The 20,949-nt window shown below is 46.7% G+C and overlaps 1 protein-coding gene across 1 annotated transcript in view; it reads right to left on the bottom strand.

Annotated features, from left to right (window-relative positions):
• Window positions 1-20,949, bottom strand: part of syne1b (spectrin repeat containing, nuclear envelope 1b) — a 386,581-nt gene that overhangs the window by 346,667 nt on the left and 18,965 nt on the right. The window contains 2 exon segments of the mRNA XM_055638842.1: window positions 7,496-7,579; window positions 10,136-10,231. Of these exon segments, the coding sequence (XP_055494817.1) occupies window positions 7,496-7,579; window positions 10,136-10,231 (180 nt within the window).

The following is a 20,949-nucleotide window of genomic DNA, read 5'->3' as shown; positions in this document are numbered from 1 at the left end:
ACACTATCCTGCACACTGGGGACAATTTACAATCTTATCAGAGCCTCAAACCTGCACGTCTTTGGAGTGTGGGAGGAAACTGGAGCACCCGGAGGAAACCCGCGCAGTCACAGGGAGAACGGACAAGCTCCTTACAGACAGCACCCGTCGTCAGGTTCGAACCCGTTGCGCCACCGTGCTACCCCTAGAGGCGCTCTGTGGAGGATTTGAACTCAAACATTCATCTGATTGCTTTAAATGCTTTCACCTGAAGGAGACCAGGAGCAGAACAAGGAGCAGGCAGAGGCAGTTCAGACCCTCATTCCACCGTTGCATTAGAGTTGATGTTTAACCCATTGCCATTAATATGCAGTCTGCCTCTCTCCGGCGCCATCTTTAAACACCTCTAACCTAAATCCTACTTCAGCAACCCAACCCTACAGACCACCTCCATCACTACCATGTTCTTATTGTGCATTTTTTATCCTATTAACTTTTTTTATGGGGTTTTTTCCCACTGTCTTGTGGTCCTTAGACCGTAAGGACCACAAGACAAAGGACCAAAATTAGGCCATTCAGTCCATTTTGGGCGGCACGGTGGCACAGCGAAAGAGTTTCTGCCTTAAGGAGCCAGAGAACCGGGTTTGATCCTGACTACAGGTCTGCACGGAGTTAGTACGTTCTCCCCATGACCGCGTGGGTTTTCTCTGGATGCTCCAGTTTGTTCCCACACTCCAAAGACATACAGGTCTTGTAGGTTAATTGGTTTTGGTAAAATTGTGACTTGTCCCTAGTGTGTAGGATAGTGCTAGTGTACAGGGTGATCGCTGGTAGACGCGGTGGGACCAAGAGCCAATTCCCTTTCTATATCCCTAAAGAATGAGCATTATTTGTGCAACCTTGCATGCTCCAGAGATTATGGAGAGCTTGGATCACAGTCAATAGTAAGAGGCAAGAAACATGAATCCACCCAAGTATAGAAACAAGCTTAGAAATTCTTTGGATTGGGAAAAACAACATGAAAAAGACCTATTATGACAATGATCCAAGGTATATTCCACCTCCTGAGACCTTAATGTAGATGGTCACAGGCTCTCTCTAGTCGTGACTGGAGTAAACAAGGTTTCAGGGCAAGGCTGAGATCCCAAGGAGTACCACAGGGCTCGGTGCTGGGGCCGCTACTCTTTGCAAATTGTATTTTAATGATTTGGATGAGGGGATGGAAGGCCTTGCGGCCAGGTTTGCGGATGATGTGAAAATAAGTGGAGGGGCAGGTAGTGTAGAGAAAGCAGGGACTCTGCAGAAGGACTTGGATAGGTTGGGAGAGTGCACAGAGAAGTGGCAGGTGGAATATAGTGTAGCAAAGTGTGGAATCATGCATATTGATAGTAGGAATAAAGGCGTAGATTATTTTCTAAATTGGAAGATAATCCAGAAATTGGAGGTGCAAAGGGACTTGGGAGCGCTGGTGGAGGATTTCCAAAAAGCTTTATGCCCCTGTCCCACTTAGGAAACCTGAACGGAAACCTCTGGAGACTTTGCGCCCCACCCAAGGTTTCCGTCTGGTTCCTGGAGGTTCCCGGAGGTTTTTGTCAGTCTCCCTACCTGCTTCCACTACCTGCAACCTCCGGCAACCACCTGCAACCTCCGGGAACCGCATGGAAACCTTGGGTGGGGCGCAAAGTCTCCAGAGGTTTCCGTTCAGGTTTCCTAAGTGGGACAGGGGCATTAATCTGCAAGTCGAATGGGTAGTTAAGAAGGTAAATGCAATGCGAGCATTTATTTCCTGAGGGCTAGAATACAAAAACAGGAATGTAATGCTAAGGCTCTATAAGGCACTGGTAAGGCCACATTTGGAATATTGTGAGCAATTTTGGGAATCATATCTGGGGAAGGAAGTGCTGGCTCTGGAGAGGGTCCAGAGGAGGTTTACAAGAATGATCCCAGGAATGAGTGGGTTAACATATGATGAGCGTTTGACGGCACTGGGCCTGCACTCGTTAGAGTTTAGAAGAATAATCATTGAAACATACAGAATAGTGAAAGGTTTGGATAGAGTGGATGTGGAGAGGATGTTACACTAGTGGGAGAGTCTAGGACTAGAGGTCATAGCCTCAGAATTAAAGGACGTTATTTTAGGAAAGAGATGAGGAGAAATTCCTTTAGTCAGAGGGTGGTGAATCTGTGGAATTCTTTGCCACAGAAGGCTGTGGAGGCCAAGCCAGTGGATATTTTCATGGTAGAAATAGATAGATTTTTGATTAGTACAGGTGGCAGAGGTTATGGGGAGAAGGCAGGAGAATGGGGTTGGGAGGGAAAGATAGATTAGCCATGATTAAATGGTGGAGTAGACTTGATGGACTGAATGGCCTCATTATGCCTCTATCACTTATGACCTTAAGCCCATGACTCAGGAAAGGTCTCACCAAAGACATGTATTAGTGTTCACAGCCATGTTACTGCAGCTGGAGGAGCTCAACCCATTAGGAACGGTTATCAAGTAAAGCCACAAACGAAGAAATCTAACCTGGCAGCACGGTGGCGCAGCGGTAGAGATGCTGCCTTACAGAGTTTACAGCGCCAGAGACCCGAGTTCGATCCCGACTACGGGCGCTGTCTGTACGGATTTTGTACGTTCTCCCCGTGACCTGCGTGGGTTTTCTCCGAGATCTTGGTATTAAATGTAAAATGTATCAATGTAAATTGTCCCTAGTGTATTCAGGATAGTGATAGTGTTAATGTACGAGGATCGCTGGTCGGTGCGGACTCGGTGGGCCGTAGGGCCTGTTTCCGCACACTGTATCTCTAAACTAAACTAAAGTCAACTAAAGCGTAGCCAACTCAGAAATCAAAGCAGGGAGGGACAGAAGTATAAGGATGCCCCTGGGGAACAGTGTTTCAGTTCTGGCTGCAGCAGGCACATTGGTTTGGACTGTATCCATGCAGATCTTACAACCACGTTTCCATAGCCAAGAACTTAACAGCTACTTGGAACTGTAGATGCCAGTTTACAAATAAATATACTAAAAAAAAGATACTGCAATGATTTAAGAGTGTTTTAAAACCTATAAAGTTAATAAAATATCCATGAAATGTCAGCAATAGTATTTCCGAACTGATTTAAAACGTGTGAATGTTCTTCACATTTTGAAATTTTGCTTTTGGCCCAGATCCCTCTAAAGTTGCTTTTGGGAGCTTTTGTGTTCCTTTTGATTTATACAAGAAAGGAGATGAGGGAGAGAGAAAAATAAAGACAGAGAGAGAGGCAGACTGAGAGAAGGAGACAGAGACAGAGAGACAGAGAGAGAGAGAGAGACAGAGAGTGAGAGAGAGAGAGAGACAGAGAGACAGAGAGAGAGAGAGAGAGAGAGAGAGAGAGGGAGAGAGAGAGACAGAGAGAGAGGGAGGAATTTGTTCAGTCTGTGCTGAGAGCATACTAGCAGTACCCTGCACACTGGGAGTAATTTACACTTTTAGCCGCCAAACGTGTCCGTCTTTAGAGTGTGCGAAGAAACCAGATCCCCCGGTCACAGGGAGAACGTACAAACTCCGTACAGATAAGATCGTATACAGATTGTATATAGATCATATATATAGATCATGTACAGACAGGACCGTATGGTCAGGATCAAATCTGGGTCCCTCTAGTTTTTGATACAATAACCCTGGGGAAAATAATGTGAACCTTCACCTTATCTATGCTCATGATTTGATAACCCTCTCTAGGATCAGCCCACATCCTCCATCACGCAAGGGAAAAAAAGACCCTACCCAGCAGGCAGTGAAGAAGGCGAATGGTATGTTAGCATTCATAGCAAAAGGATTTGAGTATAGGAGCAGGGAGGTTCTACTGCAGTTGTACAGGGTCTTGGTGAGACCCAACCTGGAGTATTGCGTACAGTCTTGGTCTCCTAATCTGAGGAAAGACATTCTTGCCATAGAGGGAGTACAGAGAAGGTTCACCAGACTGATTCCTGGTCAGGACTTTCATATGAAGAAAGACTGGATAGACTCGGTTTGTACTCGCTAGAATTTAGAAGATTGAGGGGGGATCTTATAGAAACTTACAAAATTCTTAAGGGGTTGGACAGGCTAGATGCAGGAAGATTGTTCCCGATGTTGGGGAAGTCCAGAACAAGGGGTCACAGTTTAAGGATAAGGGGGAAATCTTTTAGGACCGAGATGAGGAAAGCTTTTTTCACACAGAGAGTGGTGAATCTCTGGAATTCTCTGCCGCAGAAGGTAGTTGAGGCCAGTACATTGGCTATATTTAAGAGCGAGTTAGATGTGGCCCTTTTGGCTAAAGGGATCAGGGAGTATGGAGAGAAGGCAGGTACAGGATACTGAGTTGGATGATCAGCCATGATCATATTGAATGACGGTGCAGGTTCAAAGGGCCGAATGGCCTACTCCTGCACCTATTTTCTATGTTTCTATGTTTCTAACCTATCCAGTCTCTCCTTATAACTCAAACTCTCCAGATCAGTAACATCCTCATAAATCTTTTTAGAATCACTTCCAGTTTGATGACATTCTTTCTATAGCAGGGCGACCAGACCTGTACACGGGTACTCCAAATGTGGCCTGACCGATGTAACATGACATCCCAACTCCAGCACGCAATGCCATGGCCGATGGTGGCAAAGGTGCCAAATGAATTCACCGATAGAATCAGAATCAAAGAATAGCACAGCAGAGTAAGCAGGGCCTTTATCCCCATCTCATCCATACTAACCAACTATGCTAATCCTATTTGTCTGCTTTTGGCCCATATCCCTCTCTGCCTTTCCAATCCAAGTATCTGTCCAAATGCTTTTTAAATGTTGTAACTGTATCTCCCACATCCGCTTCAGCCCACAGCTTGTGTGAAATATTTAGTCCTCAAATCTCCTAGAAATCTTTCCCCTCTCAGCTTAAACCTGCCCGCTCTTGTTCTGGGCCCTTCACCATTGGAAAACTACTATGATTATCTCTCTGCCCCTTATAATTTTACAAACCTCTTTGAGGCCACCCCTCAACATCCTATGTGTAGGAAGGAACTGCAGATGCTGGTTTACACCGAAGATAGACACAAAATGCTGGAGGAATTCAGTGGGACAGGCAGCAACTCTGGATCGAAGAAATCGGTGACATTTCGTACCGAGACCCATTCTTCAGACTGAGAGTCCAGGGGAGAGGGAGACACAGGGATATGGAAAGGGAGGGTGTGAAAACGAGACATCAAAGGGGATGCAGTTCAAGGAAAATGTAGAATAGATCGTTGTTAGCTCGGGGAAGTTGACAACGAAGCATACAAAGATAAAATGTAATCAGGAAGACAGTCGGACTGGTTGGAGAACTAGGATGGGGGATGGATGGAGAGAGAGGGAAAGCAAGGGTTACTTTAAGTTAATATTCATACCGCTGGGTTGGAACATCCTATGTTTCAGTGAGAATATAAGATTGAACAAAACCAATCTATCCAATCTCTCCTATAATTACAGCCCGCTGTGATTTGGAATCATCAGGAGACTAAGCAAAAGGACAGATCTTAGGAATCAAAGAATGTATCCACAGATATCAAATGATATAGCATTAAACTTCAATTGAAGGCTTAGCCTTCAAGAGGTTTACACATAACACATACAGTGTTCCCTGTTATTTTCCAAAACAAATTTTGGGAGACATTGATCTGAAATTTATCCCAGGCAATGATCAAATGTTGGCTGAAATTAAAAATGCCTCTCTGAGTGTTTACCCACATAATGACAAATATAGTTTAAATTTGAAAACAAAACTCAACTAGTTTGAGACGGGTCAGACCAACAATATTCCGGCTTAACATAGAACATAGAACAGTAAGGGTTGCACCATGGTGTAGCAGTAGAGTTGCTGCCTAAAGGGCCTGCCCCACGAGCATGCGACCTGCAAGCGGCGAGCACGACCAAACCGGAAGCGGGGGTCGCGTGGAGGTCGAGTGAGTGACGTGAAGTACGAGCGAGGTCCGACGGGCGCATGCAGCGTCAAGACGTGCGTACAATGTCGAGGCGGCTGCGTACAGCATCGAGGCGGCTGCGGGACGGCAGGCCGTTGCCGCGCGTAATTTTTGAACGCGGTCAGTTTTTTCGAGCCCCGAGCGATGCCGGGACCAGCTACGCACAACTCCATATTGATTGAAGTGGGACCGGCCCCGCGAGGCCATACGGCTCAAGAGACCACGTTAGGTTGCGCTTGCCGCATGGAGTCGCATGCTCGTGGGACAGACCCTTTAGGTCGCGCTTGCGCATGGAGTCGCATGCTCGTGGGACAGGCCCTTTATAGTAGCAGAGACCGGCGTTCAATCCTGACTACGGGTGCTGTCTCTATGGATTTTCGCCGCTTTCCCTGTAACCGCCCGGGTTTTCTCCGGATCCTCCCAGGTTCGTAGGTTAATTGGCTTCTGTAAGTTGTCCCTACTGTGTAGGATAGAAGTAGATCTCTGGTCGGCACAGACTCGACGGGCAGAAGGGTCTATTTCCATGCTGTATCTCTAAAGTAAACTAAACAGCGCCACACAGGAACAGGCCCTTAGGCCCACAGCGCCTGTGCCAAACATCATATCACATTAAACTAATCTCTGCCTGCATATGGCCCACATCCCTCCATTCCCCTGGGATTTGGAGATTTAAAAAAGATAAGAATACAATATACGGTGGTTATTTCTGGCATATTCCTGGGAATCAAAGAACAAACCACAAACCACGGGATTGTGATAAATTATTTTCCATAGCAGCCTGAATAAAATGCCCTGGTAATTCCAATCGTGCATTCCCAATCACAAACAGGAAAGTAATTCCCACAAATGGGAAGCTTTCCAAAGTTGTTTTGAATGGGATCAAATTATACAGGCATATGACAAGGAGCACAGATTTGTTTGATTTTGACAACAAAGTCATCTGTAAGAAGTCTCCGAACCAGCAGATTATCAATGAAGTTACACCGAGAAACCTGGCCACCTTCGGCACGCCAGCAGATCCATACACTTTCCTTGGGCTTCAACGGTGGAATAACGGCGGTGTTGCAGCCTTGCAGTGCTAGAGACCTGGGTTCCATCCAGACTACGGGTGATGTCTTGTACATTCCACCTGTGAACTGCGTGGGTTTTCTCCTGGTGCTCCGGTTTCCTCCCGCACTCCGAAGGACCTCTTTCGTGCTTTATCTCTAAACTAAACTAAACTAAATAACAGAAGATAGACACAATATGCTGGAGTAACAGTGGGACAGGCAGCATCACTGAGTGTCCCGCTGAGTTACTCCAGCAGGGATGCTGCCTGTCCCACTGAGTTACTCCAGCATTCTGTGTCGATCTTCAGTTTAAACCAGCATCTGCTGTTCCTTCCTAAACTAAATAACACATTCGTCCAGTTCTGTGAAATAGATTTGACTTGCTGGTGAATTTCTTCTCTTGGATGTGCGTACAATAACTAAAGCGCAAATCCCAAAGATGTCACACTGACACAATATTCCACAAAGACATGGAGAGGACAGTGACACTCACCCGCCGACCCTCCAGGAACTGCAAGGCTCTTCCGATGTTGTTCACCCAGTGAATGCGTTTCAACTTGCGGCCCTGTTCAACAGGCTGACAAAATGGAGCACAAGTTAATCGCAAGTTTAGTTCTTTCTGCAAAACCGTTCGATCGAAACACTTGGATTTGCAAAGAGCGCATTGAAATATTTGAATAAATAATTACAAGGAGGCTCTCTTCACCTCCTCCCCGTTGGATTGCAACCTTGTCGTGGTCGGGGAGCTTGTGTGTCTCAGTGACCCCTAGAGCTATGCCAGCGGGAGATTCGTCTCCTGTTAGGGTCTCCCATGCTGGACAGGTCGAAGGGTAGAGGCGAGACAAAGAGCGATCCACTGGTCCTCCAGGTTGGAGGTTGAGCACAGGGCCAACAACCCTGTCTCGTAAAACAAATATAGAAACATAGAAACATAGAAATTAGGTGCAGGAGTAGGCCATTCGGACCTTCGAGCCTGCACCGCCATTCAATATGATCATGGCTGATCATCCAACTCAGTATCCTGTACCTGCCTTCTCTCCATACCCCCTGATCCCTTTAGCCACAAGGGCCACATCTAACCCCCTCTTAAATATAGCCAATGAACTGGCCTCAACTACCTTCTGTGGCAGAGAATTCCAGAGATTCACCACTCTCTGTGTGAAAAATGTTTTTCTCATCTCGGTCCTAAAATAATTCCCCCTTATCCTTAAACTGTGACCCCTTGTCTGGACTTCCCCAACATCGGGAACAATTTTCCTGCATCTAGCCTGTCCAACCCCTTAAATATGTTACGGAAACAGCAACTGAAGGAATCAACACTATTGGGCGTGATGGACTACCAGGGCTATCGACAGATGCTAGGATGAATGTCAATGGTGAAGAGAACCAGACAGCATCCACAGTATCCCATTGACATTGGAAGGGAAAAGGAAAAGAGGGAGACCCAAAACCACCTGGCGTCGAACTGTAGAGGAGGAGATGAAAACAATGGACCTGACTTGGGGTAGTGTCCAGAAGCTAGCACAGAACAGACAGGAGTGGAGGACCTTCTTTGCTGCCCTACATGCCAGGAGGCAAAATAGGTAGTAAGTAAGTACGTAAATCTCTCCACCTCTACAAGCAGAAGCAGTATCAAATATCAGTTCTCCATTACACAGCAGAGCGATTAACCTGTTGTGCCATGCAATAGTGTTGGCATCACTGAGCATTCGACCATCAACATTATGAGAGTGCAATTGACCAGAAACACAAGCTGACCCGCCACACGTACACCTCAGCCAGAAGGGCAGAGAGTCTCTGACTAACCACCTTATCTACTACCCCTTTTCAATTTTATAAATCTCTATAAGGTCACCTTTCAAGCCACCGTATACGAGGATGTTGCCAAGACTTGAGACCCTGAGCTATGGGGAGAGGTTAAGCAAGCTTGACCTCTATTCCTTGGAGCGCAGGAGGATGAAAGATTATCTTATACGTGTACAAAATCATGAGGGGAACAGATCATGAAGGTGAAGGGGAATAGATTTAATGGGTACCTGAGGGGTAACCTTGTCACACAAAGGGTGGTGGGTGTATGGAACAAGCTGCCAGAGGAGGTAGTTGAGGCTGGGACTATCCCAACAAGAAACAGGTAAGACAGGTACATGGATAGGACAGGTTTGGCGGGATATGGACAAAACGCAGGCAGGTGGGACTAGTGTAGATGGGACATATTGGGGCGAAGGTCCTGTCTCAACGCTGTATGACTATATGACTACTTTGCTCCAGGAAAAAACAATCCCAGACCATCCACTCTCTCCTCCAATCTCAAGGAGAGTTGGAGATTCCAGAGCTCTGAGAATGAGTGTCCATTGGACGATGTACATGCCTTTCAACTCACAATGTCCTCACAAGGACTTCCATTGATGATTGTTGACGACAGGCTTGCAGGAGTAAGAACCTTCATACAATTTTAAAGAGGTCACAGATATAGAGAGACTGTGTGGTTTGTAAACAGAACAATGTCACAGTAACAAGACAGCCCCAGTTTTCTGTTAAGAAAATCAAATGGAATCCATTGATTTTAGAAAGCGAGGCATCAGAGTACAAAAGCAAGGAAGTCATCCCAAAGCGTTATAAATCACTGATTAACTTATGATGAGCAATTGCCTGTAATTGCTGGAGTTTAGAAGGATGAAGGGGTGACCTCATTTATTGTCACCAAATAGTGAAAGGCTGTTGTAAAGAATATTTCCCTTAGTGGGAGAGTCTAGGACCAGAGGGCACAGCCTCAAATTAAAAGGCCGTACCAGGAGAAAGGAGATGAGGAGGAATTTCTTTAGTCAGAGGGTGGTGAATCTGTGGAATTCATTGCCACTCGTGGCTGTGGAGGCCAAAACACTGGGTATTATTAAAGCGGAGATTGACAGGTTTTTGATTAATAAGGGTGTCAGGGGTTATGGGGAGAAGGCAGGAGAATGGGGTTGAGAGGGAAAGATAGATCAGCCATGATTGAATGGCAGAATAGACGAGATAGGCCGAATGGCCTACTTCTGCTCCCATGACTAACGAACCTATGAACTTATTACTGCGTCTTACAACAGTGACTGCGTCTTTTAACAATTACTGCTTCCTTTAACCGAGATAAACTCACCAGTTTCTGTCCCGATAGAACCTCCAGCAATGCTAGTAGCATCACTCCATCCTTGATGTCTTCAAAGAGATCATGAACGATAATCGGGGGATTACGCTGAGGTAGAAGAAAGAGAAAACATTTAATAAATCAGATTCGGACTGCAAACATCCAAGTTGTTCCACAGCAAGATCATATATTTTTTAAATAATCACATCCTTGCGGCTATATTAAAATAAATCACAGCTTGGAAATGTAATTTTCATTGAGAAATTGCACTGCGATATAAAGGATCACTTAGTGGATACACTGGATGAGAAGTTCATTCAAGTCAGTGTGAATGTACAAGAGGGAGGCAGCGCATCGATCAACATTTACCCGTAGCCACTAAGATGACTTGTTCCTACTTCATCCGGTGCAAAGGCAAATTATCTGCAAAGTTCTTGTAAATCATGCATGGCCTCAGAGTCGTTGACTCATAGAGCATGTAGACAGGCCCTTCAGCCCACCACTTACCATAGAAACCTAGAAAAATAGATGCAGGGGTAGGCCATTCGGCCCTTCGAGCCAGCACGGCCATTCAATATGATCATGGCTGATCATCTACAAATCAGTACCCCTTTCCTGCTTTCTCCCCATATTACTTGATTCCTTTAGCCCTAAGAGTTAAACCTACTGCAACTCTCTCTTGAAAACATCCATTGAATTGGCCTCCACTGTCGTCTGTGGCAGAGAATTCCACAGATCGACAACTCTCTGGATAATAAACGGTTTTCCTCATCTCAGTCCAAAATGGCCGACCCCTGATTCTTGAACCGTGAAGGGCCTGTCATTTGGGCGTCATTTGCGCGTAATTTACGCGACATCATTTACACGTCACGACGCACGATGCGCGTCATGACCAGCACGTGACGCGCGCATGGTGCGCATTGCGCACGCATGGTGCGTGGTGACATAGGCAGTGACACGCTGGCACGCGGCGTCCCAGGATTTTGTGATGTACAAAATCTTTGGCGCCATCTGCGTGACGCGCAAATGACAGCCAAGTGGGACAGGCCCTTTACTGACCTACTTCAGAGCCAACTCTCAAGCACGGACCACTTACTCGTTATCACCTTCCCCACAGCAAACAAAGGACCATTGTGGGCTCCACCTTTCCTTGATCTCAGTTGCTGTCTTTGATCTGTCTTTTTGCATATCTTTCATTAATTTGCTCTTTGCACCTCTCCATATCCACCGGTTCCCTCTCCCCTGACCCTCAGTCTGAAGAAGGGTCTCGACCCGAAATGTCCCCTACACCTTTTCTCCACAGATGCTGCCTGACCCGCTGAGTTACTCCAGCTTTTTGTGTCCACTTGCACTGATCCCAGTTGAAATTTTCCCACATTTCCCAAGAATTCCCGGTCTCGTTCCCGCACAACTGGCACACACTGGAAGCAATTTACAGTGTCCAGTTACCCTACCATTGACCTGGTAGTTTTTGGGATGTGGGGGGGGGGAGAGATCCTGAGCACCTGAGGATGGGTTGGGGATGTTTAAGGGGATAAAGGGGGTTGGGGACAGGGGACAGTGGACAGCAGATAATGTGGGCAGCATGGTAATGAAAAAGAGGAACACAAGGGGCTAAGAAGATCACTAGAAATGGAAATTTAAGAGAGAAGATTGCCAGAGAATTTATTTTTGGCAATAGTTTGTGGTTCATAAATTCATTAGTGATAGGAGCAGAATTAGGCCTTTCGGCCCATCAATTCTACTCCGCCATTCACTCATGTCTGATCTATCCCTCCCTCCGAACCCCATTCTCCCGCCTTCTCCCCACAACCCCGGGCAGCCCTACTAATCAACAATCTATCTATCTCTGCATTAAAAATATCAATTGACTTAATCTCAAGATTGGGGTGAGGGAGGGACGGGAGAGAGGGAATACCAATGCAATCAGTCTGAAGAAGGGTTTCGACCCGAAATGTCACCAAAGTAATTTCGGGTCGAAACCCTTCTTCAGACTGATTGCATTGGTATTTCTCCATTGGCATTGGTATTTCGTCCATTTCTCCACAGCTGCTGCCTGATCTGTTGCGTTTCTCCGTGCTGGAGTGTCTATCTTTGGAGTAAAACAGCATCTGCAGTGCCTTCCTCAATATGAGTGAGTGTAACTTCACTGTGGCCTGGAAGCCTGAATCGGAAAGGGAATGTGTTTAATGGGCCTGTCCCACTTACGCAACTTTTACAGCAACCGCCAGCACCCGCCATAAGTCCTTGCAGGTCGGCAAAAATGTTCAACATGTTGAAAATCCAGCCGCGTCCAGAAAGACGCTACGACTCTTTGGGCGACTGAGGAGATTACTCGCGATCATACAGGCGACACCCTGGCGACATGTCACGGGGTGAAGCCTGTAGGGCCACGCCCAAAGTCGCCCAAAGAGTCGTACCTTGTTCTGGTCGCCGCTGGATTTTCATGTTGAAAATTTTCGCCGACCTGCAACGACCTATGCCGGGTGCCGGCAGTTGCCGTAAAAGTCACGTAAGTGGGACAGGCCCATTAATGAAGAAGGAAGATCTCTTGCAGGACCTCCTGGCTACCGTATATGTAGCACTCTGCCCAACATCCTCTGCCACGGATCCCTTCTCCTCCCTGCTTAAGTGGATGGGAATTCGGTATTATTGATTGTTCAGCTCCAGCATCAATAGCCCCTGGTGGCATTACCATGACAACCGCAGCAAACGGCTGCAATCCTGCGCATTCGAGGTCTGCACAAGATTTTACTCGCATTACAAATATTGCTGCTGGTAACCAGTGGTCGAGTTATTTCGACCAAAGACCCGCCCCGCGGTCCTGGAACCCCCTCGGAAGGCCCGGCCTGCCGTCCGGTGTGGAAGGAGTGGGACTGAGGGCCGGTGAGCAGGCCGGCGGTGGGAGGCAGTGCCTGGCCTGGACGGGGGAGCGGGCCACTGGAGGCCCTGCAGCAGCCTGGGGCTCGGCTGGACCGGGCGCCGCTCCCAGAGACCAAGCAGACGCGGCCCGCAGCAGTGGAGAAGTGTCTATGCTACCATGGCCACGCTTGGCCAGGCCAACCCTGCGCCGTCGCCAGGGCAACGGGCCTTCATGGTCAGGCCAAGAAACCTGCATTTACAACAACTGGGACTTACAACAACTGGGGAAGTCCAGGACAAGGGGTCACAGTTTAATGATAAAGGGGAAATCCTTTAGGACCGAGATGAGAAAAACATTTTTCACACAGAAAAATGTGAATCTCTGGAACTCTCTGCCACAGAAGGTAGTTGAGGCCTGTTCATTGGCTATATTTAAGAGGGAGTTAGATGTGGCCCTTGTGGCTAAAGGGATCAGGGGGTATGGAGAGAAGGCATGTACAGGATACTGAGTTGGATGATCAGCCATGATCATACTGAATGGCGGTGCAGGCTCGAAGGGCCGAATGGCCTACTCCTGCACCTATGTTTCGATGTTTCTATGGGACTTGAAAATGGTGCCAAATCTGGCGACTCTGTATATATACTGTGTAGGAAGGAACTGCAGATGCTGGTTTGTGCCTCAGTCTACCACTGCTGTACATTTGTACCGTATCTGAGATGTTTCACTACGAGGTATCTAATTGCTTATGTATGGCCCCATAGCAGAAGCGGCCATGTCGCAGGGCTGGAAACTGGAAGAATTCTGAGCTAATTCTGCCACCACCATCATCTATTGCGACAAGTGGCGGCTCCCACTGATTGTCGCTGGAAGCTTGCGTCCCTTTCAGGACGGACGATGACAGCGAGGTGAACATTTGTAACAAGATGGACACGAGACGAAGAAGAAGATTGCTTGTGTGTTGTGACACTTGTACACAAAAATGAATTTCACTGCACCTACCGCGGTAGACATGACAAATCAAGTGCCATGGTAACCATGGTAACCATTGTAGCACACTGCTGGGATTCGCCTCATTGCTCCCAATCTCGGAACCTTGCTCTGTAGTCGTGCTCCGTCCACCACTTTGCATGAGTTGCCTTCCATTCAATTATTTATCCCGGTTCATTTTGAAAATGATATTTGCAGTAGTTTGCTTCCAGCACCATTTCAGGCGGGTGATTCCTGACCCCAACAATTCATTCAACTTTCCAAATCTAATCTGCTGATCACGGCCCTGGTTTAGTGCCCATGAAGTTGTATCTATGTCCCCTGGTTTCCTAGATGAGGACATAGGTAGCATGATTCGTAAGTTTGCAGGTGACACCAAAATTGGTGCTGTGGGTGGATAGTGAAGAAGGTTACCTAAGGTTATAACAGGATTTAGATGGATTGTTTAGTTTCGTTCATCATTGCCATGTGTACCGAGGTACAGTGGAAGGGCTTTTCTGCTGCCCTGTCAATGGATTAACTGTACATAACTACCATCATGCCGTCCACAGTGTACAGATACAGGATAAGGGAATAACATTTAGTGCAAGATAACGTTCAATGTACAATTAAAGATAGTTTGAAGGTTCCAATGAGGTACGGTAGATGGCTCGATTGTAATCATGTATCGACTTTCCGCTGACTGGATAGCACGCAACAAAAACATTTCACTGTTTCAAGGTACACGTGACAATGAACTCATCTAAACTAGACGGGAGGTCAGGACCGCTCTCCAGTTGGTGAGAGGATGGTTCAGTCACCTGATAACAGCAGGGAAGAATCTGTTCCTGAATCTGGAGGTGTGCGTTTTCTTGCCTGAAGGGAGAGGGTGAGACCGGTCCTTGATTATGTTGGTGGCCTTGCCAGGGCAAAGGTGAGTAGAGGAATGTCAGGTAGAATTTAATTCAGACAAGTGTGACTTGATCCAGGTTAGGAAGGTAACACAGTAAATGACAGGGCCCTGGGAGAGTGTTGTAGAAGAGACAGCCCTATATAAGTAAATGAAGAGCAGCGATAAGTAAATCAACCTGAAGAAGGGGCCCGACCTAAAACCTAGTTAGATTTAGCTCTTAGGGCTAACAGAATCAAGGGATATTGGGAAAAAGTAGGAACAGGATCCTGATTTTAGATGATCAGCCATGATCATCGAAGGGCTGAATGGCCTACTCCTGCAACTATTTTCCATATTTCTATGTTTCTAAAACATACTTATCCATGTTCTCCAGAAATTCTGCCTGACAAGCTGAGTTACTCCAGCACTTTGTGTCTTTTTTTTAATATAAGTAAATAGATCCCTCAAAGTGGAGACAGAGTTGGACAAGGTGACAAGGAAGACATGTGGCACACATGCCTTGAATACAGGAGTCGGGACATCATGTTACAGCTGTACAAGACATTGGTGCGACTGCACTTGGAATATTAGGGGCTGTTCTGGTCTCCATGCCGTAGCAAAGGTATGATTAATATAGATGGGTGCAGGAAAGATTTGCAAGGATGTGAAGCTGGCACTGTTCTCTCCAGCGCTAAAGAGCCTGAAGCCTTATGGAAAGGGATGTGGGCCAAATCCAGGCAAATATGACCAGCTCAGGAAGTCACCTAGGTCAGCATGGATGAGTTGGGCTGAAGGGCCTATTTGTACAACCATACTACTCTACTAGTTCTCCTTATTTACTCAAACAAAATATTTTATATATAGAAACAAAGAAGGTTCCTGACCCAAGACGTCACCCATCCTTTTTCCTCCACAGATGCTGCCTGACCCACAGAGTTACGCCAGCAATTAGTGCCTGTCTAAAATATTTTGTGGTCAACTTCACTGAGGCAGTACACAAAGAGTCGCCATCTTGTGCCCTTCAAATTTCAAGTTTTTTATTCAAATTCTGAATATAAATCAAGTTGAGTATTTCAGGATAAAAGCAAATCAGTGGTGTCTTTAGATTAGTTTAGTTCAGAGATACAGTGCGGAAAACAGGCTCTTCGGCCCACCGAGTCCGCACCGACCAGCGATCCCCGCACATTAACACTATCATAGAAACATAGAAACATAGAAAATAGGTGCAGGAGTAGGCCATTCGGCCCTTCCAGCCTGCACCGCCATTCAATATAATCATGGGGATAGGGTGAGCTGTTTTAAATATCTGGGAGTCCACATCTCTGAGGATATGACATGGACATCACACGCCGCAGCACTCGTGAGTAAGGCAAGGCAGCGCCTTTACCACCTCAGGCAATTGAGGAAATTCAGAGTGTCTCCGAGGATGCTCCAGTGCTTCTACGCAGCTGCTGTGGAAAGCATCTTGTCCGGAAATATTACCATCTGGTTTGGGAATTGCTCTGCCCAGGTCAAGAAGGCTCTGCAGAGAGTAGTGCGTTCGGCCTATGGGAACTTCACTCGCCCCCCTGCAGGAACTATACATCAGAAGGTGCAACTCCAGAGCCAATAAAATCATGGGAGACCCCTTCCACCCATGCAAGAGGTTGAGAAGGAGTTTCTTCCCAGAGGCCATTCGGACTGTAAATCTCACCAGGGACTAACTTTTTCCTTCCAATATTTAATATGTAAAATAATATGCGTGTGTTTATGATTGTATTTATAGTTTGGTTGTTTGTTTGTTTGTCTCTTTGCACAAAGTCCGCGAGCATTGCCACTTTTCATTTCACTGCACATCTCGTATGTGTATGTGACGAATAAACTTGACTTGACTTGACTTGGCTGATCATCCAACTCAGTATCCTGTACCTGCCTTCTCTCCATACCCCCTGATCCCCTTAGCCATAAGGGCCACATCTAATTCCCTCTTAAATATAGCCAATTAACTGGCCTCAGCTCCCTTCTGTGGCAGAGAATTCCAGAGATTCACCACTCTGTGTGAAAAAATTTTTTCTCATCTCGGTCCTAAAAGACTTCCCCCTTGTCCTTAAACTGTGACCTCTTGTTCTGGACTTCCGCAACATCGGGAACAATCTTCCTGCATCTAGCCTGTCCAACTCCTTAAGAATTTTGTACTTCTCTATAAGATCCCCCCTCAATCTTCTAAATTCTAGCGAGAACGAGCCGAGTCTATCCGGTCTTTCTTCATATAAAAGTCCTGACATCCCAGGAATCAGTCTGGTGAACCTTCTCTGTACTCCCTCTATGGCAAAAATGTATTTCCTCAGATTAGGAACACTACTAGGGATAATGATATCGCAGTGGAGTACTTCCCTACCATTCCTTGACCTCACCATCTCCATCGCAGGGGACAGACTTCTGACCGACATACACTACAAACCAACTGACTCACGTGGCTATCTGGACTACACGTCCTCCCACCCTGCCCCCTGTAAAGACTCCATCCCCTACTCCCAATTCGTCAGCCTACGCCGCATCTGCTCCCAGGATGAGACATTCCACACCAGGGCATCAGAAATGTCCTCGTTCTTCAGGGAACAGGGATTCCTCTCCGCCACCATAGATGAGGCTTGCACCAGGGTCTCATCCATACCCCGCAACAAGGGCAGAGTCACCCTAGTCCTCACCTTTCACCCCACCAGCCGGCAAATACAACAAATAATCCTCCGCCATTTCCGCCACCTCCAACGTGAACCTACCACTCGCCACATCTTCCCATCTCCCCCCATGTCTGCCTTCCACAAAGACCACACCCTCCGCAACTCCCTTGTCAATTCTTCCCTTCCCTCCCGTACCACCCCCTCCCCGGGTACTTTCCGTTGCAACCGCAAGAAATGCAACACCTGTCTCTTCACCTCCCCCCCCTCGACTCCATTCAAGGACCCAAGCAGTCGTTCCAGGGTCCGACAAAGGTTCACCTGTATCTCCTCCAACCTCATCTACTGCATCCGTTGCTCTAAATGTCAGCTGATTTACATCGGGGAGACTAAGCGGAGGTTGGGCGATCGTTTCGCCGAGCACCTCCGCTCAGTCCGCAATAACCTACCTGGCTCAGCACTTCAACTCCCCCTCCCATTCCCAATCCGACCTCTCTGTCCTGGGTCTCCTCCATTGCCAGAGTGAGCAACACCGGAAATTGGAGGAACAGCACCTCATATTCCGCCTGGGTTGCTTGCGTCCGGAGGCATGAACGTTGAATTCTCCCAGTTTTGCTAGCCCTTGCTGTCTCCTCCCCTTCCTTAACCCTCGAGCTGTCTCCTCCCCCCCCCCCACCCTCGGGCTCCTCCTCCTCCTTTATCCTTCCTTCTCCCCTCCCATCCCCTCCCCCATCAGTCTGAAGAAGGATTTCGGCCCGAAACGTCGCCTATTTCCTTCGCTCCATAGGTGCTGCTGCACCCGCTGAGTTTCTCCAGCATTTTTGTGTACCTAGGGATAATGATACATGTATGCCAAGCCAATTAACCTGTAAACCTGTATGTCTTTGGAGTTGACGAGTGGCTTGCTGGCTTTTTGCTGGCCTCTCACCAAAGGGAGATGGAATGGGGAATTAACCTTGAGCATCCAGTCGTTAAGTTATAATTGGCCCAGACAACTACCATTTGGTCACTGTCCCAACAGACAATGCCCAAAGCCTGGCCAAAAATAATTGCACTTTTTCCAGTTAAACCTTTCTCCATTCCATCAGATTATTTTTCTGACAAATTTACAAGCAATAGAAAAATGATAAGAAGCACTTTGTCGCCCAAAATGTTTGTGGGCCAGTTAGGTTATCACCGAAGTGCAGGTTCCGTCGGAAGCAAAGCAGACTGCATGAGAATTTGGAGTATTGCACGCAGTTCTGGTCGTCCCATTACAGGAAAGATGTGGAAGCTTTGGAGAGGTTTACCAGAGGACTGCCTGGATTAGGGAGTTTCAGCTCCATGCATGGGACTGTAGAAGGCCCCGACTGGGAACGTCTTCCATCCTTTTTCTCCAGAAATGCTGCATGACCCGCTGAGTTACTCCAGCTCTCTGTCATCTATCTGACTAGTTACTCCAGCACTTTGTGACCTCTCTGAGTTTGGATAGACTTGGATCGTTTTCTCCGGAACATCGGAGGTTGAGGGGAGACTCGATAGGTATATAAAATTATGAGAGGGCATAGATAGGGTAGACAGTCAGAACCTTTTTCGCAAGGTGGGACCGTCCAACACGAGAGGACATAGCCAAAGGGACAGAGGGGGAAATATAATGGAGATATGCAAGGCAAGGGTTTTTTTTAAACACAGAGATTGGTGGGGGTCTGGAACGTATTTCCAGGGGTTGTGGTGGAGGCAGATATGATGGTGGCGTTTAAGAAGCTTTTGGATTTGCAGGGAATGGAGGGATATTGATTAATTGCAGGCAGATGAGATCAGTTTAGCTAGGCATCATGTGTAGCACAAACAATGTGGGCCGAAGGGCCCGTCCCGTGCTGTACTGTTCTATGTTTAGACATTAGGTTGAACAAGTTAGGGCTTTATTCTTTGGAGCTCAGAAGGTTCAGGGGGGACTTGATAGAGTTTTTTTAAATGATGAGAGGGATAGACAGAGTTGACGTGGAAAAGCTTTTCCCACTGAGAGTAGGGAAGATTCAAACAAGGGGACATGACATGAGAATTAAGGGACTGAAGTTTAGGGGTAACATGAGGGGGAACTTCTTTACTCAGAGAGTGGTAGCTGTGTGGAATGAGCTTGCAGTGAAGGTGGTGGAGGCAGGTTCGTTTTTATCATTTAAAAATAAATTGGATAGTTATATGGATGGGAAGGGAATGGAGGGTTATGGTCTGAGCGCAGGCATATGGGACTAGGGGAGATTATGTGTTCGGCACGGACTAGAAGGGTCGAGATGGCCTGTTTCCGTGCTGTAATTGTTATATGGTTATATGTTATATGGTTATTACCAGGACTCAAGGGGCTATGTTACATGGGAGCTTGGGCAGGCAAGAACTTTATTTCTTGGAGTTCAGGAGACTGAGTTGTATAAGATGATGTATAGGATCATCAGGGCATAGGTTTAAGGTGAATTTTTATTTTAGTTTTGAGTTGAGTTTATTGTCACGTGTTCTTCACCACCATCTCATAGAGTCATAGAGTGGTACAGTGTGGAAACAGGCCCTTCAGTCAAACCTGCCCATGCCGACCAACATGTCCCACCTACACTCGTCCCACCTGCCTGCGTTTGGCCCATATCCTTCTAAGCCTCTCTTATCCATGTACCTGTCAAATTGCAATAGTCCCTGCCTCAACTACCTCCTCTGGCAGCTCATTCCATACACCCTTTGTGTGAAAAAGTTACCCCTCAGATTCCTACAAAATCCTTCCCTTTTCAACTTAAACCTATGCCCTTTGGTTCCTGAATATCTGATATTTTACATCCCTCTGAGAGAGCAAACATTGCCTGGGTTTAACATCTCACAGAAAGACTATCACCTCTGACAGTGCAGACCCCTCACCTAGTGTTGCACAGGGACCCTGTGCTCAAGTTTCTAGACTGAGATTTGAAAGCATGAACTCAAGAGGCAAGTATGTCAACACCAAACCTTGGTTAACAATCACCTAGAACTGCACGATGTTCAAGGAGACTAAAAAGGACATTAGCACGACAAACAAGTGTAAGCCGTAGGCATCATCTACCTTGCTCCACCATTAAACAAGATCCTGGCTTAATTTGTGCACTTTCCAGCTCAATCCTGCCTTCCCCATCCATCTGCATCTATTCCCTTATATATATCTTATTACATCTATCCATATATCTACCTCAGTCTTGAATAGACTGAGTGAATCCCCTGAGCTACAGGAGCCTGGAAACTGTAACGTCCAGGTTCTGGAACAGCAACTTCCTAACAACTATCAAGTTCAAGTGAGTTTATTGTCGTGTGTCCCTGTATAGGACAATGAAATTCTTGCTTTGCTTCAGTACACAGAACATAGTAGGCATTTATTACAAAACTGATAAATGTGTCCATATACCATAATATAAATATATACACACATGAATAAATAAACTGATAAAGTGCAAATAAC

This window comes from Leucoraja erinacea, chromosome 8, assembly GCF_028641065.1.
Source record: "Leucoraja erinacea ecotype New England chromosome 8, Leri_hhj_1, whole genome shotgun sequence".
NCBI lineage: Eukaryota > Metazoa > Chordata > Chondrichthyes > Rajiformes > Rajidae > Leucoraja > Leucoraja erinaceus.
The sequence above is the reverse complement of the archived record's forward strand: the minus strand, read 5'-3'. Positions and strand labels throughout refer to the sequence as shown.